The sequence below is a fragment of the Pantherophis guttatus genome, chromosome 6 (genome assembly GCF_059756535.1).
Source record: "Pantherophis guttatus breed Tessera chromosome 6, ASM5975653v1, whole genome shotgun sequence".
Taxonomy (NCBI): Eukaryota; Metazoa; Chordata; class Lepidosauria; order Squamata; family Colubridae; genus Pantherophis; species Pantherophis guttatus.
Genome location: NC_142068.1, coordinates 67,962,418 through 67,981,652, shown reverse-complemented (window position 1 = coordinate 67,981,652; position 19,235 = coordinate 67,962,418). Strand labels below are relative to the sequence as shown.

Genomic DNA, 19,235 nt, shown 5'->3' with positions numbered 1-19,235 from the left:
TGCTTGACAAGTGGTTCATATTTATGATGGGTGCAGTGCCCCGGGGTTACGTGATTCCCTTTTGCGACCTTCTGACATGCAGTCAATGAGGAAACTAGATTCAGTTAACACTAATTTAAGAAGTGCAGAGTCAGTTAACAAAAGTGGCGAGAAAAGTCATAAAATGGGGCAAAACTCACTTAACAAATTTCTCACTTAACAACATAAATTTTGGGCTCAATTGGGGTCATAAGGTTAGATCTACCTGTAATCATCAGATATCTAATCTCTAGCAACAATCTGCTGCTCAATTTAAGATCAACATACATTAATCTAGCCATATAAAAAATTAATATGAGTATGGATAACTATATCAAAGTTGACTCTATCTCCACAGGATTGAAGTTAAGAGTCAAAGACTTCAGAAATCTGTAGCTTCCAGATGTTGTCTGGTGCCTCCCATGATAACTCCCAGCTGTTCTCGCACCTGGAAATGCTGTTGAAAGTTGTATCAGCAATTTCTAGATGACACCTTCCTGGATTAATCTTTAAAAAGTTATTTGATAACTTTGGTTTATATTGCTCTGATATGAATATTTTGACTGTGTCATATTGTCTTATTAGATGCCATCAGTGCAGAAACATTGCACATTTTATACATATTTGTAAACTAGTGTACATATGCATGATCTACATTCATTTAAATGGAAACATTTAAAATAACTTACCAAAAATCGAACTCCATCTATATTTAATTTTTCCACTATTCTGGCACAGTCATGCATCCCAGACTGGAAAAAAAGGAAGAAGAGAAGGTGATACTACATTCTGTAATTTACATTTTTTAAATGAAGCACTTGGGACAAGAGTATTGTCTTCCTTCCATGGACATACAGAGTGGGGATGGAAGTAACCAACCAACAGGTCCAATGATGAAAATTGTGTCATGAAGTTATCTTGTTGATGTTGATGCAAAACTAAGATGGGGCATTTGCATTGACAATCTATTCATAGCTTGAACTTTTAGAAGTCTCTGTATAATAACTCTGTGTATCTTCTATCTATCTGTGTGGTTGCTAGGAGTAAAAAATAACTTGATGGCACAGAATGAATGAATGAATGAATGAATGAATGAATGAATGAACGAACAAATGAATGAATGAATGAATGAATGAACCAATGAACCAATGAACCACCCAACCACCCAACCACCCAACCAACCTTCTAAACTCAACATTTTGCACTTGTTGAGGTAGCACATTTAGCAATTATTGGCTTAACCATGGCTTGTGGACTAAATCCAAGTGGACTGAAGTCACATATAAGACACCACATATACCACGATTGAGCTTTGAGATTGCAACGGGAACAAGAATGTTCACAAACACTTCCTTTGGGGCCTGCTAGTCATTTATGACTCACCAAATTTAAACAAAATAAATCTTTTTTTAAAAGGCCAGGAAGCAAGGATGGGTAGCATAATGCAAAGTGGCAGTTGTAACATCTTTTGTACTGAAAGATATAGCCCCTGTTATTCTCAGTACATACAAAGGCCCCTTGGCTGCATCAAGTGTGGTTTTTTTGGAAGTGCTCCATCCTTGTCTAAAAAAGAGTAAGGTAAAAGGAATGATAGTATTTTGGAGTGAAAGAGGCAGAGGGAAAGGGAGGTAGCAACCTTAATAGTTTACCTTCTGGTCAATGGATTTGTTATGGTAGCCTTTTTTTCAACATGCCCATGAGGTATTCAGCATGGTATTCATCCATGTTGTGGCTATTGGTCAAAAGATTTGGAGATCACTGCCTTAAGGAGGAGTCTAAGTCCTTGTCTCATTCACACTTCTGGGCAGGTCATCCAACCTACAACTATCTCCTATTCACATGGGTACAGAAGTTGGGCTTCAAGTTCTTCTATGGCAGTGTTTTTCAAACCTGGGTAAATTACCCAAAATTGGATAAAAGTGGTTTTTCTTTGGGTAACAACTCAAAAATGCATTGCCCAATCACAACAAGGGCAATTATCTTGACTTAAAATGTTTTAGCTGGGTAAAAAGGACTTTCTGATGAGCAGTTTTGGTTAACGAAGGAAAAAAATTGGGAAGCCCTGTCCTATGGATATCTTGCTGCACCCAAAGATGCTATGGCTTGCGTTGCACGGCTAAAGAGATTAGAGGAGGTACACCTGCACAGAGAATATAAATTTAACACAAGGTTCTTTGTGTGGTGGCAGGGCAGTTGAGGGTTTATTTCAAAGGTTCATAACATATTAGTGTTTTTTCTACATAATTCTCTGGTGCGTGGACATCTCCCCTGCAAACAGCCCCCCCCTGCTTTGCATGTCTAGTTCTTAAAGAGGAAGTTAGTACTCATGGAAAATTCAGTAGTGCAAACATTCAACAAATTGGACAAAAGGCAAATTTAAAATAAATGTATCAGGACTGTAAAGGTTATTTTTTAAATGAAGAAATGCAATGGATTATACAGAGGAAGAAACAAACCCCATCTTCTACACATAGACACAGTCTGAAGATTACTCACACATCTGTAAACGTGCAGCTGTATTTCAGATTACTTTTACACGCATTGTCAAGATAGCAAATGATGCTGAATGGGGAGTAGCAATGGTCCTGAGCAGCTAATTAACAGGACAATCTATTGGCTTTGTATTTTCTTTCTCTCTTTCACCTATTTAATTCATTCTCTATTTCATATTACACCACTTAGTTAATTGATTTTAATTGTATTTTTTTTTTGGAAAAGTTTTTCAGTTTTATTTCTTATACACATAATATAAAATGTACATTTTCTTATACATAATTAATCCTACATATACATGTTTTCCTTAAAAAAAGCATTAAAATAAGGCATTTTAATTACATTCGGAGTTGCTCTTCTATCCTTTCTTCCCTCATTTCGCAACAACCCTTCTTCTGTGTCTTCTCTTTCCCTTCTCTCCCTCCTCTCCTCTCCTACTTTCTCTTCCATTCTCTCCTACCTCATCCTACTTCCCCTTCCTTTCCCCCACTCCTCTCTTCTTTTCCCCCTACTCACCTTCTCTCCTACTCCTATCCCCTACCCTTCCTTCCTCTCCTTTCCCCTTTCTCCCATTCCTCTCCCTCCCTCTCCTCTTCCTACCCTCTACTCCTCTCTTCTTTCTGTTTTCTTTGCTGTGGAATATTCTTGTTTGGTATCCGAACAACTCCTGTATTCTAATAGTATATACTTTCTTTAATTTCTTTTCAGATATTATCAGTATTATCATCATAATTGTACACTTATTCTTATTATCTTCTTTCTTTTCCCCCCTCCCATCTCCCTTTTTCATTTACTCTGGTGTCATCTGGGTTTCTATTTCTTTTTTATCCTCTCCCTTGCTTAACATTCTATTTAAATCATTTATCTATCCTCTTATCTTCATATTTCTTTTCTAACCATATATAAAATCTTCCCCATGTTTTGAAATACACTGATTCCTCTTTATCTCTTATTCTTAGAGTTAATCTATTCATTTCCACACAGTCTAAAATCTTTTTTATTACTTCACCTTCTGATGGAATTTTTTCTGTCTTCCAATTTTGTGCAAACACAATTCTTGCTGCTGTTATTATATGTATAGTTAAATACACATCTTCTTTACTATATTTCTCTGGAGAATACCCAATAAAAAAACCTCTGGTTTTAATTCTATAGATTTTAATTGTATTTATTGAATGAGTCAGGATGTGGCCGTTTTAGAACAAGCACGTTCGGATGATTGCAACATTCTTAGAAGAAGAGAACTTACATGATTGTGGTCAATTTATTAATATTACACACTTCTGATGTAACTAGTTCAGATCAACCTACTACAGAGTGCTGTAGAGTATAAAAACAAATGCTAATGAGTATAATATTACACTACAGAACAAACAGAAGAGAACATTTATTGATAGGTCTAGAAGAAGGATTGGCCTTCTTCTAGACATATGTCCTAGGACTCTCTATTGGCGTAGGAAAACTTGGCTAAATTGCCTTGATCCCATCCTGCAATATATCTGTAATTCTCACCCAAATATATATGCTTGTTGTGAGGATGGCCCATGGAACTTGTTCAGTTCAGGTCTTAAAGAAGCCCAGCACCAAATCCATTTCAGATTAGATAGTTCTTATCTCCTCCCTCCCATCTTCTTAATCTTGATCTATCAACATTATAAAGTATTTATGGAAATCTAGGGTGTGACTGCTCTTAAAAAATGGGGCTGTCTGATTGCCACACTTCAAAAAGGAAATTGCAAAACTGATGAGAATACAGGATAGAAGCCATTTTTTTTTCTAAACAGAAAAACATGAGGTAAAGGAGATGTAATTGAGTCATATAAACTTGGTAGGGGAAAATATCACATTCCAATATTATAATCCAGGATTTTTCAATGAAGATAACTAATGGAAGAGTCTGCACAGTCAATCAATCAATCAATCAAACAATTGTTCATTGTTCATTTAGTCACAGTGGAGAACTATGGCCACTCCCCATGGACTTCAACCCCTGTGGACTTCAACACATCTGGACTTCAACTTCCAGAATTCCTGAGCGAAATATATATGCTTGTTGTGAGGATGGCCAATGGAACTTGTTCAGTTCAGGTCTTAAAGAAGCCAACATGGCTGGCTCAGGAATACTGAAAGTTGAAGTCCACAGGTCATAAGGGGTTCCACACCTCTGATTTAGATTATAATCTATGTAATTCAGATCACAAGTTTTAAGAGTGGTCACAAGGAATTTACGGAGGATACAGCTATCAATTTTTACTTTCAGTGAAAGCTATTATTATCTCCAGCATCAAAGGGAGTCTGCATCTCAATGCTAGTTGCTAGGCAATGAACTGGATTTCTTTGTATCCTGCTTAAGGGTTTCCCCTGTAACTTCTGGTTTTCAATGCTGGGACAGAATTAGATGGACATTATGTAAGAGAGTGCATAATTTTTCAATTTCAAGTTTTGAAACTTCTGAGACAATTATTTTGAAGCTGAACTTATTGTTTTGAGCTTAGACTATTTTGAACTCAAAATACTTTGAATTCCTGGTGTTATACATATCCTTCAACTTTTGTTTGATCCAATTTGATCTTCTGCTCAAACCTCATTTAAATCTACTAAGAAATAGTAGTGTCGGTACAGCTGTGAAGCTGTTGTTCTAAGTAAGTTTTTGCAAAGACAGATCTGTTGTTTTCCACATGAAGAGCATATTAAAACAGCAGTACAGAGAAATATCTGCTGTACAGCGCATGTGAAAATATAACAATATTCCATGGACATGTACTATTGGATATCATACTAAAATATTAATTATGCTAGTCTTTGACTAACAAGGTTAGTATTTTAGAAGACTACTAAATAAAATGATGATGTGTGCACAAAGATGGCTTTAATTCATGTTTGGAACAGATCACTAGATCATACGCTGTATAAAGGCTTAGTCATATTTAATAGCTTTGAATTAAAGAAAGCTTAATTTTATTTAGTCATGACTGAATTAATCCCATTGATTTTAATGGCCTTTCTGTTGTGTGACTGTATTCCGTTCAATATAGTTGCAAATGCTTCTGCTACAGGCAGTAAAATAACATGCACCCTGTGGATTTTTAATTGCTTGTATATATTTAATTTTTATTGATGATGGATGTTTATTAGTTTAGAGACTTCCCCAAATAGGTTCTAGTAGCTGCCTATTAACCTTCAGACAACTTCCACTAGTGGTTAAATACATGTCTTCTTGTCTTTGTATTGATTTGTTTTACTTTACTCTTGATTTTAATAAATCGAATATCACTTTACATTTTAATCATATGATAAAATGTAATATAATTTTGAGGAAACAATGCATTTTGAAGCATGGTTACCACTCTTTTAATAATAGCATTTCTCAAATCCTGATAAGTCCTTACCAAAGATTGATTAATCCAACAGTTAACTTTATGGATTTAATTGAATTTACAGACTGTCCAATTGAATTTACAAACTGTCCAAACTGTCCAATTCCAATACTTAGTTGGAAAATTGAAACTGCTTTGTTTCCATAGAGATCCCACACTGAAAAGTACATCTGATTTATTCCTTGACCCATCCTGGTATTTCAGATGCTTTGAGTTAAGCTTGTCCAGTATTCCCCAGCATTCCTCAGTTCTCAATGACTATAGACATCGGCTGTGCTATTTTGGAATTTTGGGAACTGGAGACCCAATTTATTTGAGGAATGCTTGGCTCAGGAAAGCTGAACTAGTGTTCCCCAAATTCAAGGAGCCAGGCTTGAATGACAAGGAGGTTTCTAGGATTGTGTGATTATGGGATTTAGGATGTCTGTGGAGATTCTCAGTCATCCAGGTCATGTTTGTCCCAAAGGGGCTTTTTCAAAAGGTAACTGGACTTTGTTTTTCCTTGAAGACACTTCGCTTCTCATCCAAGAAGCTTCTTCAGTTCTAATGAAACTTATCAACTAAAGAAGCTTCTTGGATGAGAAGCGAAACGTCTTCAAGGAATAACAAAGTCCAGTTGCCTTTTGAAAGAAGCACCCTTGGAATAACTTTCAGGAATTCACAAGAGTCCCTAGATGTTTCAACTTCTCAGACCCATTCAGCTCTGACCTCTTTCCCCCCCTTCCTCATTTCTGCCCTCTATCTCTCCCTCTAGGCCATCTCTTTCCCCAGAACCAGGACTGTCATCCTTTCTTTCTTAATTTTGAAAAGTTTAACTCTGGTGCAGAGAAGACCTTTCTTGAATGAACAGAAAGAAACATTTAGTTGAATCAATCCTAACTAACTGAATCAATGTTCCTTTCGTTTCAGTGGGTTTCTACTAAACACAGTTAAATCTGGATACAATATATACCCTTATGCCTGGTAGTGAATTCTTGGAAGATGACCAACTTTCCAACTCTAATAAAGAGATTATAAATTTATTAACCAATTAATACAAAAAGAATGCTGCTGGCATTTTCTGCTCTCAGTTGCATCTAAAAGTTTGCCTCTTATTGCTTCTTGGAGTGAAACCAGCAATAGAAAGCAAGAAATACAGAAACTTGATCTATTCTGCACCATCAATCGAATAGAGTCTTAGAGCATCTCAGTACCTGTCTTAGAAGATCAGCCACCTGTAGAGAGGTCCAGGTCTCAAATTCTTCTCGCACGGGCAGCTTCGTAGTCATTGTGGGCCCTTGCCAGGAAGAATTGAGATGCTTCTGGTAATGCTACAACTTGTTCGGTTCACTAAACATAAATGACTGAATTCTGGAAGTCATTAGAGGAAGTTCCTCTGCAATTCCCCCGCCCCCCCCTTGTGGTCATTGCTTAAAGTCATACTGCTCTTTAAAGTAACTTGGGGACAATCAGCATGTCATGTTAGAATTTTGAATGAGATAAACTGACCGTCATTACATTCGCAAATTGAGAGGAATTTTCATTTCCTTAACACAGCCTGCCGAATAGACAAAGTTCCCACTATTAATCTGAAATTTAAAACAGTTTGAGGAATATCTCTAATCAACCGTTTGCCAAGTTTCTTTTTCAGTACTGTAAGACTGGGCAGCGATTTGAGGCCAAGACTCACGTTGTGCGATGTATGAAGTTCAACATACATACCGATGCTGATTGGTACCAAAGGGGAAAATGAGCAGAGTTAGAGATTAAAAAAAAAAGACAATGAAATAAAAAATGCTTTTTCACTCCTCCAATCAATTATGATAATCTTTCAAATCCAATAGAAAAGAATATATGTAGCTCAGGGTCCAACTGTGGAGCCCACAGTCTTTCAATATACTTCCTTATTATTCATGTCTTAATACAGTTTTTAATTTAATTGATTTATTTGGTTTGCTTGCTTCGACATAGTTCAGCTATATTAATTATTATATTGTTCCTTAACAAGCTTGAGCAAAATTTTCTGGCCTTCAAATGTTCTGAGCTTAGAATAGCTGGTTTTGAATATTCAGAGCTCTCCCCAAGTTCCAGAATGTGATGCCAAAAATGCTCTTTTGTTACATATACTTTGAGTCTTCCAACATCCTGCAAATTGGGGTTTTGCTTTTTTCCCCAAGTCCTTCAAGCCATGGAGACTGCATTAGCCCAAAAAACAGCAGGCATGCATTCAGTCTTTGTTGCCATATGCTGATGCTAATTGAAGGGATGAGAAGGGATGCAGAACTACAGAGTCAATTAAAGCGCAGCTTCGGTGCTGATAATTATTCTGGATTGTTGCTTTTCAAAGTAAAACACAAGTATAGAGAACATAGAAAGACCGAGAGTCTGAGCTGCAAGCCAATAGTTGCTTAATCCGGTGGCCTCCTCTGCCAGCCCACTCTGTAGAATTAGTCCTGACTAACGTTTTAAACTAGCTACAGTACTTAAACCAGTGTGGAGTCTACAGATGACGGGTTCAAATGTAACACTGTGGGATTGTAGTTTGTTGTATTTGGTTTTTCGAGCAGATTAGCAAATGCAAAAATATGCCTGGTATATTTGCCATAGAGAATCAGTATATATTTTGATTAAGGTGTTAGATTAGGACTGGGAAGGTAGGATGATGAACCTGAGTTTTTGAACCACAGAAATTCAGAAGTGAATTTGAACTAGACACTCCCTCTCTCAGCCCAATCCATCTCACTGTATCCTTGATTTATAACAGCTCATTTAGTGACTGTTCAAAGTTACAACAGCACTGAAAAAAGTGACATGACCATTTTTTCACAGTTATGACCTTTGAAGCATCCCCGTGATCATGTGATCAAAATTCAGATGCTTGGCAACTGGTTCCCACACTTATGACCGTTGCTGTGTCCCATGGTCCTGTGATCCCCCTTTGCAACCTTCGGATCAGCAGAGTCAATGGGGAAGCCAGGTTCACTTAACATCCAGATTACTAATTTATCAACTGCAGTGATTCACTTAACAACTGTGGCTAAGAAGGGTCGTAAAATGGGGGCAAAACTCACTTAACCAATGTCTCACTTAGCAACAGAAATTTTGGGCTCAATTGTGGTCGTACGTCTAGGACTATCTGTACCATGTACACCAACTTGATGCAGAATATAAATGAATAAATGAATGATTGGGGCAAAATGATGTTGCTTTTGTCTTTTTGGGCTGTGAAACAGGTTGCCAAATGCAAACGATTCCATTATACATATATGGTAACAAATCCTCTTAATATGCTGCTGATTTTTTTTTTTGAACTGCATAAAAGGATGCAGAAGAATGACCTATACCAGGTTCCTCTTGTGGTCAACTCACACACTGGAAAAAAAACTGGACTTAGGCTAATTGTTAAGAGCTGCTTTCTTTGCCAGTTGGTTATCGAAGGCAAACATGTGCACTGTGCATGTGCATTCAAACGAAGCCAACTAAATTATTTTTGTGGCTTCAATGTTTTACATGAGCTGTATTGAAATGAATCACTTACTGTTGCTTCTTTTGCTTGGATCAATTCTGTGCTTATTTGTTCAGGCAAGTTGCAAAAATCTTACTCTTGGTGGGCCACCATCAAGTTCTTTCAGTTCTCCTAAGCGATTGCCATGCTGATTTTTTCTATAGAAGGAGATTATGTACTCTTTATATAGAGCATCTTATTTATATGTGGGACTTGTTATGCAGAAATATCAATATTGGTTGAGAATTTTTATGAGTATCAAAGAATTAAGAGACATTTAAAGTATCTTATATTATAATTCCCAACGTTTGTTTGGAATTCTAAATGTTTACACTCAGTGATTTCTATGTGAAAATGAAACTTTTCTCCAGGCTTCATACCCTGAGAGATAACCTCTTGTTTTAATTACCCCATAATCGCTTGCGGGGTGGAGTCTGGGCAACTGAATGGAGCTGAGTGTTTACTGGCCGGATGCCTTTCCTGTTGCAATGCGGAGTTTTGTTCAGCAGCTATATTCTCATTGAGCCCAGAGAGAGAGAAATATCTTCCTCTATCTAGGATCGAACTCACAGCCTTCTGATTATGAGGTGAGAGCTCCACTCTAGGCCACTGCACCGCACATCCTATGAGATATAAACCCATAATAATAGGATATATATATTTTTTAATAATTAAATAAATTTTTATTTGTTTAAAAGTACAAACAAAACAGAACTAGTGACAACAAAACATACAGAACAAAACATGTAAACAAAGATTTCAAATATACATTTTGTCAAATATATATTGTCAAATAAACAACAGTAATGTATGTTCTTATTTGTGTTTTGACTCTTCCTTGTTTGATCTTACTCATATATCTATCTTTATGATTCATTGTTAATTTATGTTAGTGATTTATGTTCCTGTTTCTGTAACTCCAATTACTCCCTATTCTTTTTTCCTTTTTCTATTTTTCAACCAGGTATACCACTTTTCCCATACTAGATAATAATCATGTTCCTCTTTATCTTGTAATTCTTTTGTAAGTCTGTCCATTTCTGCACATTCCATAATCTTATTAATTATTCTATCTTCTGTCGGTGTGTCACTACTCTTCCAATTTTGTGCAAAAATTATTCGTGCTGCTGTTATTATATGGATGATTAAATATTTTATTTCCTTTTCATATTGTCCATTTATTATACCTAGAAGAAAGGTTTCCGGTCTCATTTCTAATCTTCGTTGTGTGATTTCTTCTACTTGTGTATTTTTAGTTGTGTTCTTGGAATTGGAAGATATATTGATTGGTTCATACATTCTTCTGTAATTAAGTCTTACATCTATTTAGTATGCCAGACAATGCGTTATCATCTCTGGCACATTGCATCCACTCCTGTGCACTGGTTACTAGTACTTGGCAATATCATATCAACCCACATTAAAAGACAACAAGCTCTCATTGGACTATAGTCAAGAATGCTGAACAACAAGGCCCTCCCTATTCACCAGGACGATAGGCAGCCCATCGCAGGATTGAAATCCTGTAGGCCAGCATGGTAAACAGCTATTCATTTAACATCTACCCAGTTTAAGAATGCCTGGAGAGAGGAATGGTCCAAGGTACCTTCCTATAGCCTGACCATTAGAGATCCCTCTACCGCATGGTTTTAACCTGCCCTCACTTTGTCTGGAGTGAAATTGAACAGAATTACATGTGATACTTGAAGAAGTGCCTCTGCCCTGTATCAGTGGGAATGGAAACTTTCCCCATGTTGCAATTTTTGGTGCTGATATGCAAACTATTAAACATATTGTGCAAGATTGCCCCAAAAGTGCAAGGTCACTTTTTGGGAGCCTGTGAGTTCTGTTCCTCCATTAGGCACAAAGTCAGCTCTGGTTCCTTAGAACAGGGGTCCCCAATCCCTGGTCCGTGGACTGGCACTGGTCCGTGGCATGTCAGCAACTGGTCCATTCAAACAAGTAAAGTCCCATCCACAGAATGCAGGCAGTATGCAAAACCACACCCCCTCTGGTCTGTGGAAAAACCTTTCTCCACGGAACTTGTCACTGGTGCCCAAAAGGTTGTGGCTACAGCTTTAGAAGATCTGCATGAAGCAATATCCTAGGCAATTGCTGAATTGGACATCTGAATTGGACATCTAGTTATGAGACCACTTCCATAGTTTTATATAATTATGTGTTTTGTATACAGTATATATGTTTACTTCTCTTTTGTTATGTTCTCATCATATGCTAAATAAATAACATATGTTTTTACATACAGCTGGCCCCATGTTTAATGACCAAGTGTCAGCAACCGTTCAAATTTATGATCGTACTGAATGAGTAATAGTTATATTGGTCTTCAAACTTATGGCCTTTGCTGTATCCCGCTGTCACACGAGTTTGACCTGTGAATTTCCAACAAGTAAAGTCAATGGGAATGCCAGCAAAAAGTCACAAGTCACAGTCACTTGAGGACTTTGATTACGAATGGCAACCAGGACTGCCAGAACTGCCATTGTTAAATGGTGTGGTCACACAGTTTTTTGACTTATGACCATGTCGCTTAACAATGCAGTTTCTAGTCCCGGTTAGCAGAAAACAGAAAACAGAATAACAGTGTTGGAAGAGACCTTGGAGGTCTTCTAGTCCAACCCCCTTGCTTAGGCAGGAAACCCTACACCACTTCAGACAAATGGTTAGCCAATCTCTTCTTTAAAACTTCCAGTGTTGGAGCATTCGCAACTTCTGGAGGAAAGTTGTTCCACTGATTAATTGTTCTAACTGTCAGTAAATTTCTCCTTAGTTCTAGGTTGCTTCTCTCCTTCATTAGTTTCCACCCATTGCTTCTTGTCCTGCCCTCAGGTGCTTTGGAGAATAGCTTGACTCACTCTTCTTTGTGGCAGCATATTGGTACACTGCTATCATGTCACCCCTAGTCCTTTTCATTAAACTAGACATACCCAATTCCTGCAGCCATTCTTCATATGTTTTAACCTCCAGTCCCCTAATCATCTTTGTTGCTCTTCTCTGCACTCTTTCTAGAGTCTCAACAACTTTTTTACATTGTTGCGACCAAAACTGGATGCAGTATTCCAAGTGTGGCCTTACCAAAGCATTATAAACTGGTATTTAACACTTCACGTGATCTTGATTCTATCCCTCTGTTTATGCAGCCTAGAACTGTGTTGGCTTTTTTGGCAACTGCTGCACACTGCTGGCTCAGTTAAGTTAGAACCAGTTGTATTATAATAGCTAGGTTAACATAGAACCAGTTTGGCATAGTGTTAGAGGCACTAGGTTTGAAATTGGGAGCCTGTGAGTTCTAGTCCTGCGTTAGGCACAAAGCCAGCTGGGTGACCTTGCGCCAGTCACACACTCTCAGCCCTGGGAAGCAGGCAAAGACAAACCACTTCTGAAAAACTTTGCCAAGAAAACTGCAGACCCAAAGATGCATGCATGCACGCACAGACACAGACACACACAAACTTCATGCACGTTCAGCCACAAACAAGCAAATCCCATTCTGATATACTGTAGTATATCAGCTATATCAGTGCACAAATTTCAACCTCAGCTTTAGAAACTCATTGATATTTCTCTCTGCTTTTAGTTGCTGCAACTAAAGTCAGTTAACGCACGAAGAAAAAGACACGCCCCCTTTTTCACTTTGTCAAATAATGCGAGTATGCCTGTACTGTTACTGTTGTCCTCATCAGATTTGCTTGCCACCACCTGCGTTAAAAGGCACATTAATATGCGGTGGGTAAACAAATAAATAAAACAAGCACTCCCAACTTTAAAAAGCTATTTGTTGTATCATGAATATACAAACACGCAATTAGGACCTTCGGGGAAGTATGTTTGAAGAGGAAAAGGCAGAACTGACCTTAGAATTATCTGTTTTGAAGCCAGCAGTCCTACACAATTGACAAAAGAGAAGTTTCAGGTTAGAGAAGGTGCTCTGAACTTCCCTTTAATTCAAGTTGCTTTGCAGAATTCTTCATGTTTGTTTGTTCGTTTAAAAAAAAGAAAAGAAAATGTTTTTGGTGATGGAATAATTTGGCAACCACTTACTCTTGCTCCATACCAAATGTGGCTGATGCATGGTTTATAGTCATGATCTGCAACTTTGTGCTGGATATTATTCCAGGGCTAATAATATCCATTTCTACAAAACCTGAGCAGTATATATGGGCTCTCAGAACATCTCTAAGGACGGCCACCAAATTGTCATTTTTAATGAGACAGAAAGAGAAAATGATTAAAGCAATTGGCACCACTCATATAAAATGCAATTAATTCAACATCATTGTAATGAAAGGGATGTTTTTACCTTAGCCCCCAACTTTCTTCTTTAATCCTGACCCATCTATATTTTGAAATGCTTTTCCTGCAGGGTAAAAGCCAATATGCCCCAGAGCCTAAAGTTGGATATTTCTGATCCACATAGTACAGGGGTGTCAAACTGTTCGGCTCGCGGGCTGGAGGCGTCACATGCAGGCCACGCCCACCTCAGCTCCACGAAGGGAAAAAAGTCAACAGATTAGCCAACAGATTAATGCCAGTTATCCAAGAGCTGATTCATGATTAAGCAGGATTTATAGAAGGCAGATATATGAAAGATAATGTGAGGCAAATTATAGATTTATTGGACTATCTTGAGAAGAATAAACAGATCCCTGCAGTGCTGGTGTTTTAGGATGCGGAGAAGGCCTGTAATCGAGTGAATTGGAACTTTCTATTACAGACTTTAAGAAAGATGGATTATGTGTACGTTGAAGGGAATAGCTATGAGGCAAGAGGATTATGGAACAAGGGCATTTGCAGTTGATCTGGTTGTTACCCTAACATGGTCGATGGAATTAATAATCTAGAGGAAAGATTTTATAGAAGATATCATACGGAATATAAATATAAAGTCACTCGGGGGGGGTTTATATATAGACGTACTCTTCAATGATGGGGGCAGATGGCAACTAAAGACATTAAATACACTGTTGGAAGAAGGATTTGATGTGATTGTTTAGAAGCTATAAATTATTATATATGGTGGACCTGCAGGAAAGTGGGTGAAACAAAATTGATATGGTATATGGTGACAGCAGCTAGGTTACTGATTGTTCAATATTGGAAAAGGGATGTTAGGTTTATTATTGAAAAATGGACTATGAAGGTGGCCAGTTTCACAGAAATGGTGAAGATATCAGCATACATAAAAGACTGGACCCAAGATCTATGTATGGGAGTGGAGGAAATGGATAGATTATGTGCAGAATAAATATTAAACTAGGAAGTACCAGATAGCTTTTAGTTGAATGTTGTGTAGAAATGTATAGCATACAGGGGATAGAATACTAGAATATCAGGAAGAAATGTATTGTACACAGGGGATAGAGTAGATGGGCGGTAAAGTATTATATAATGTGATTTGGATTTGGATTTCATCCTGGGGAAGCCATGGGGGGAGGGGAGGGTAAGGGAGGGTTAGGGAGGGAAAGGGGGGGGAAAGGGGGAAAATTTGTATTTGTAAAACTTTTTCAATTAAAAAAAAAAGTCACGATGCATCACGTGATGGCAATGGGACGCGGTGAGTTTGACACCCATGATATAGTATCTTCAATTTTTTGACAATATACCGTAGGTCTTAATTTAGAATCAAGAATAGCCAGTGGGAGAAAGGGAGAAACTCCCAAAGCTGAAGGGTAATTTGTATAACCCGGTCTAAGATGCTATCCCAACTGGACAGACTTTCATCTTTATGTGCTATAAAACCTCTTTTTTTTAAAAAAGAAAAGAAGAAAAAGAAACAAATGCATCCCATTGAAAGTACAGAAGATTCAGTGGAAACTTTACCATTCCAAAATAAAGCCGCAGCAATTATGCGAAACGTTTTGACAAAGGTCAGCTTGTTGGGTCTGGGAACCCTGAGTCATGGTGACACAACGAATGTAAAATTTTCCATAAAGATTGAAGAGTGAGGATATTCCATTCCACATCCTGCTTCACTTCTTCCTGTTTAACTCCCCCCCACCCCCATTGTTAATTTATTTTTAAGAACTAAAATCGAATGGAATTACATCAAAGTCTGCTTTTTATTTACCAGTTTACAGTTTCTGTATTCAAAGTGAGGGAGGCAGGCCAAATACTGAAAACCAACTATTTTAAACTCTTTTTCCACTTACAGGAAGCAAATTCCTTATTCTTGTTTACATGGCCTGACTACTTTTTGGTCATTAAAGCAATGTCTTATGTACCCATTAAAGCAGCACTTAATTGGAAATTATACTGCTTCTTGCTAAATTGTAACCAAGTTGCTCCCATGGCTATTTCACATATGAAGTATACAGCAGCCTTTAAAATCAATATTGACATTACGCTAGTGGCCACTATGATGAACACACTGTTTTTATATTCCTATAGCCAACATACATGTATTTCATTAAAGTATTCCAAAACAAAACAATCACATAAGGATGCACAGTATTAAAGAGCAATTCACTATATACAAATAGCTGTGATCCTGTTTTCAAATGCTTAAAACCCCATGGAACTTGCTATCATGGTTATTCTTCTGAAAGATACGCCTTCTATATGTGTTTAGAGAATGATTGATGGGTAAACTATGCCATATAACAAATGGAAGGAAAAAGAGAAGGAAGAAGAGAAGGAGAAGGAGGAGATTGGAGAAGAAGAAGTCTTATAATCATCAATGCATTCACATGGTACAGAATCCTCTGCCACAACCCCTGAAAGAGTTGTTAACTATTTTCTTTGTGCCTCAGTAGAGCCAAACATTCTGTTTTAAAGTCCAATTTCCCATTCTGTAATGATCATTAATTAGGGAAGTTTATTTAACTTTATTTATTGTGCATACTTCATTTTGACCTCCAGAAATAAGCACTTGATTTTATTGGGAATGAAAGGGAACATTACAGCCGATGAAGAAGTAAAATAGGACTACAATAAAATATTATATGCATACGAAAACCTGCTATTACCCTCCAATACAGGATGGGCAAAATCTGGCCTGTTACATATTGATTTCCAATTTCCTTCCTGCCCTAGCCACTTTTTTGGAACACTGCAGTCCTTTCCTGCTTTGGACTCAGAAAAATATTGGATGGACAGTATGTATGTATTGATATAATTATGAATGACAAGGCTACATGACAATCACAGGACCACTTAAGAGTTTACAGCACTGTAATTTTGCCAAGTCTGCATGTGATGATTCTATAAATGTGGTTGCTTGAGGTAAAAGATGATATTGACTGATACCCACTGGAGATGGTGGAGAGTCCAAAGAAGGACGTGCTTAGATCAGTAATAGTTTGGTGAAGCTGATGGGCTTTGCACAGGATGTCAATTGACAATACCTTTCTGTACCACCTTTCTGTGTTTAGGATTTCAATCCCCCCTTCTGGATATTAGAAAAGGTAAAGCTTATGTTATTGTAAAAAGAAAGGTTGGCTGCAGTCATTTTTAATACGATTGTGATTCTACAAGTTGCCTAAGAATCTTAAAATTATTCATCCTATGTTTCACTGCAGTTTATTGAAACTGAAACTGTGTCACCTCTTCGCCCTGCACCTGACACCTTTCCTGTGCCCACTCTAACCGAAGGAGAGCAGCATTTTGAAATTAAAGAAATTCTGAATTCCAGGAAACATAGAGGGAAGGTCCAATACCTCATTGCCTGGAAATGCATTTTCTCCCTGCACAGTCCAAATGGGTGGATGCTAAACATATCCGGGCACCTAAACTACTCCAGATTTTTCATAGAAAATACCCCGACAAACCCTGAATGAATTATTGTCCTTGTTGAGATCTGTTGTTTTTTTTTTTACTTGTATAAATTTTATCTGTGTGGCTAAAGCCTCTGTTACGGGGAGCCAAATGTCAGCTATCCTGCTGCTTGCTGTCATGGAAAAGTGGGGAGGGGGTCAGTGGAGAATTTTCATTGCAACTTTGCAACTATGGTCTGGTCTTTGCTTATATCTCCAAGGTTATTTCTTCTAGCTTTGGTATGCTGCAGCCCTTTGATTGCCTAGGCAATGATAGGTGGCAGCGGTGATGGGCAGCGATGGGCAGTGGTGATCCCCACAGCCTGGAACAACTGATAGATTGTATTCTGGGAGGCTGATCCAACTGCCAATCAGCTGCTCATGCTAAATCAGGCTGTACTGAAGCTGACCAGGCTGTTTGCTGTTTGCTGCAAGGAGGCAAATTGCTGGGAGGCAGAGGCAGAGGCAGATTTTTTTTTCTTGTTTTCCTCCCCAAAAGCTAGATGCGTCTTATAGTCTGGAGCATCTTTTTTTAAAAAAATTTTAAAATATAAATTAAAGAAAAGGAAGACACTGAATATCTTGAGATATGGGATCTGTTCTATCGATGGTTAAATAAGGGAAACAGAAGTTAGAACTTCTAAAATCACAAGAGAAAGATTAATTTTACTATTAGGGTTCATTATTAATTTTGATTAGTATTAATAATATGTATTAATATTATGAGGGAAAAGCACTGTCATTACGAGATTACTACTAGAGAATATTATTATTATTACTATGATGAGTATTATTCAAAAGAATACTAACCAGACAACACACTGTTTATATGGATATTGAATATGTTGCTCTTTCTATTTATATTAGTCTGGAGCATCTTATAGTTCAAAAAATAAAGTAAGTAAGTAAGTAAGTAAGTAAGTAAGCAAGCAAGCAAGCAAGCAAGCAAGGAAGCAAGAAGTCAAGTCAAGTCAAGTCAAGTCAAGTCAAGTCAAGTCAAGTCAAGTCAAGTCAAGTCAATGTGTGAATGGTTATGTAGACTAGCAGAGATCTGACCAAAGCCCCTAATACAAGTAATCACTCCAGTCATTGTTAGTAACCCGGTTGTTAAGTAAATTTGGCTTCCCCATTGACTTTGCTTGTCAGAAGGTCACAAAAGGGGATCACTTGACCTCAGGATACTGCAACCATCATAAACATCAGCCAGTTGCCAAGTGTCCAAATTTGGATCACGTGCCCATGGGGATGCTGCAACAATCGTGTGAAAAACGGTCACAAGTCGCTTTTTTCAGTGCTGTTGTAACTTTGAACGGTCACTAAATGAATGGTTGTAAGTTGCGGACTACCTGCTAAGTCATTTTTGAGAATGGGAAACCTTACCCTGCCCTCTTATCTTCCTTCTGAGGGCTTCCTTATGGATGATGCGGGGTCTTTATAGGACTAGGGCTTTACATGTTTGAACTCCGTGGGGCATGTGATTATTCTCTTGCAGTGAAAGATACTCCATGTCCTACATGGGTGTGATAGGCTCAGCCCGGACTGAGACACCCGCATGACAATTTGATGCTTTCAAAGAGGCTCGCTATACACCAGATCCATTCTGTTTATACAGGTGGTCCTTGTTTAACGACCATTTGTTCAGCGACAAACTTATGGTGGTGCTGAATGAGTGGTAGTTATGACTGGGACTCATACTTATGGCCATCTTAGTGTCCCCATAGTCATGTTACCATGATTTGAGACCTTTCCTGCTGGCTTCCCATAAGCAAAGTCATTTGGGAAGCTGGCAGGAAACCGGAAATTGTGGTCACATGAGATAGCAATAGCAGGTAGACTTATATACCTCTTCACTGTGCTTTACAGCCTTCTCTAAGCAGTTTACAGAGTCAGCCTATTGCCCCCAACAGTCTGGGTCCTCATTTTACCAACCTCGGAAGAATGGAAGGCTGAAACAAGATCCTCACTTAACAACTTCACTTAACACAATTAAACACTTGTTTTAATGATAGCAAGTGTTGTTGTTGTTGTTGTTAAATGGCACAGTCCCACTTCAACTTACAACCATGGGACTTAACTATGGAGTTTCCAGTC

General features: G+C 37.9%; 1 protein-coding gene across 2 annotated transcripts in view; it reads right to left on the bottom strand.

The window, feature by feature from the left end:
- Positions 1-7,233, bottom strand: part of BLNK (B cell linker) — a 111,752-nt gene extending 104,519 nt beyond the window's left edge. For both annotated transcript variants that reach the window (XM_034430472.3, XM_087871708.1), the window contains exons 1-2: positions 7,082-7,233; positions 708-770 (exon numbers count right to left, since the gene is read on the bottom strand). In XM_034430472.3, coding sequence (XP_034286363.1) covers positions 708-770; positions 7,082-7,156 — 138 coding nt within the window. In that variant the 5' untranslated portion in view covers positions 7,157-7,233. The remainder of the gene's footprint in view (positions 1-707; positions 771-7,081) is intronic.
- Positions 7,234-19,235: the final 12,002 nt, after the last annotated feature.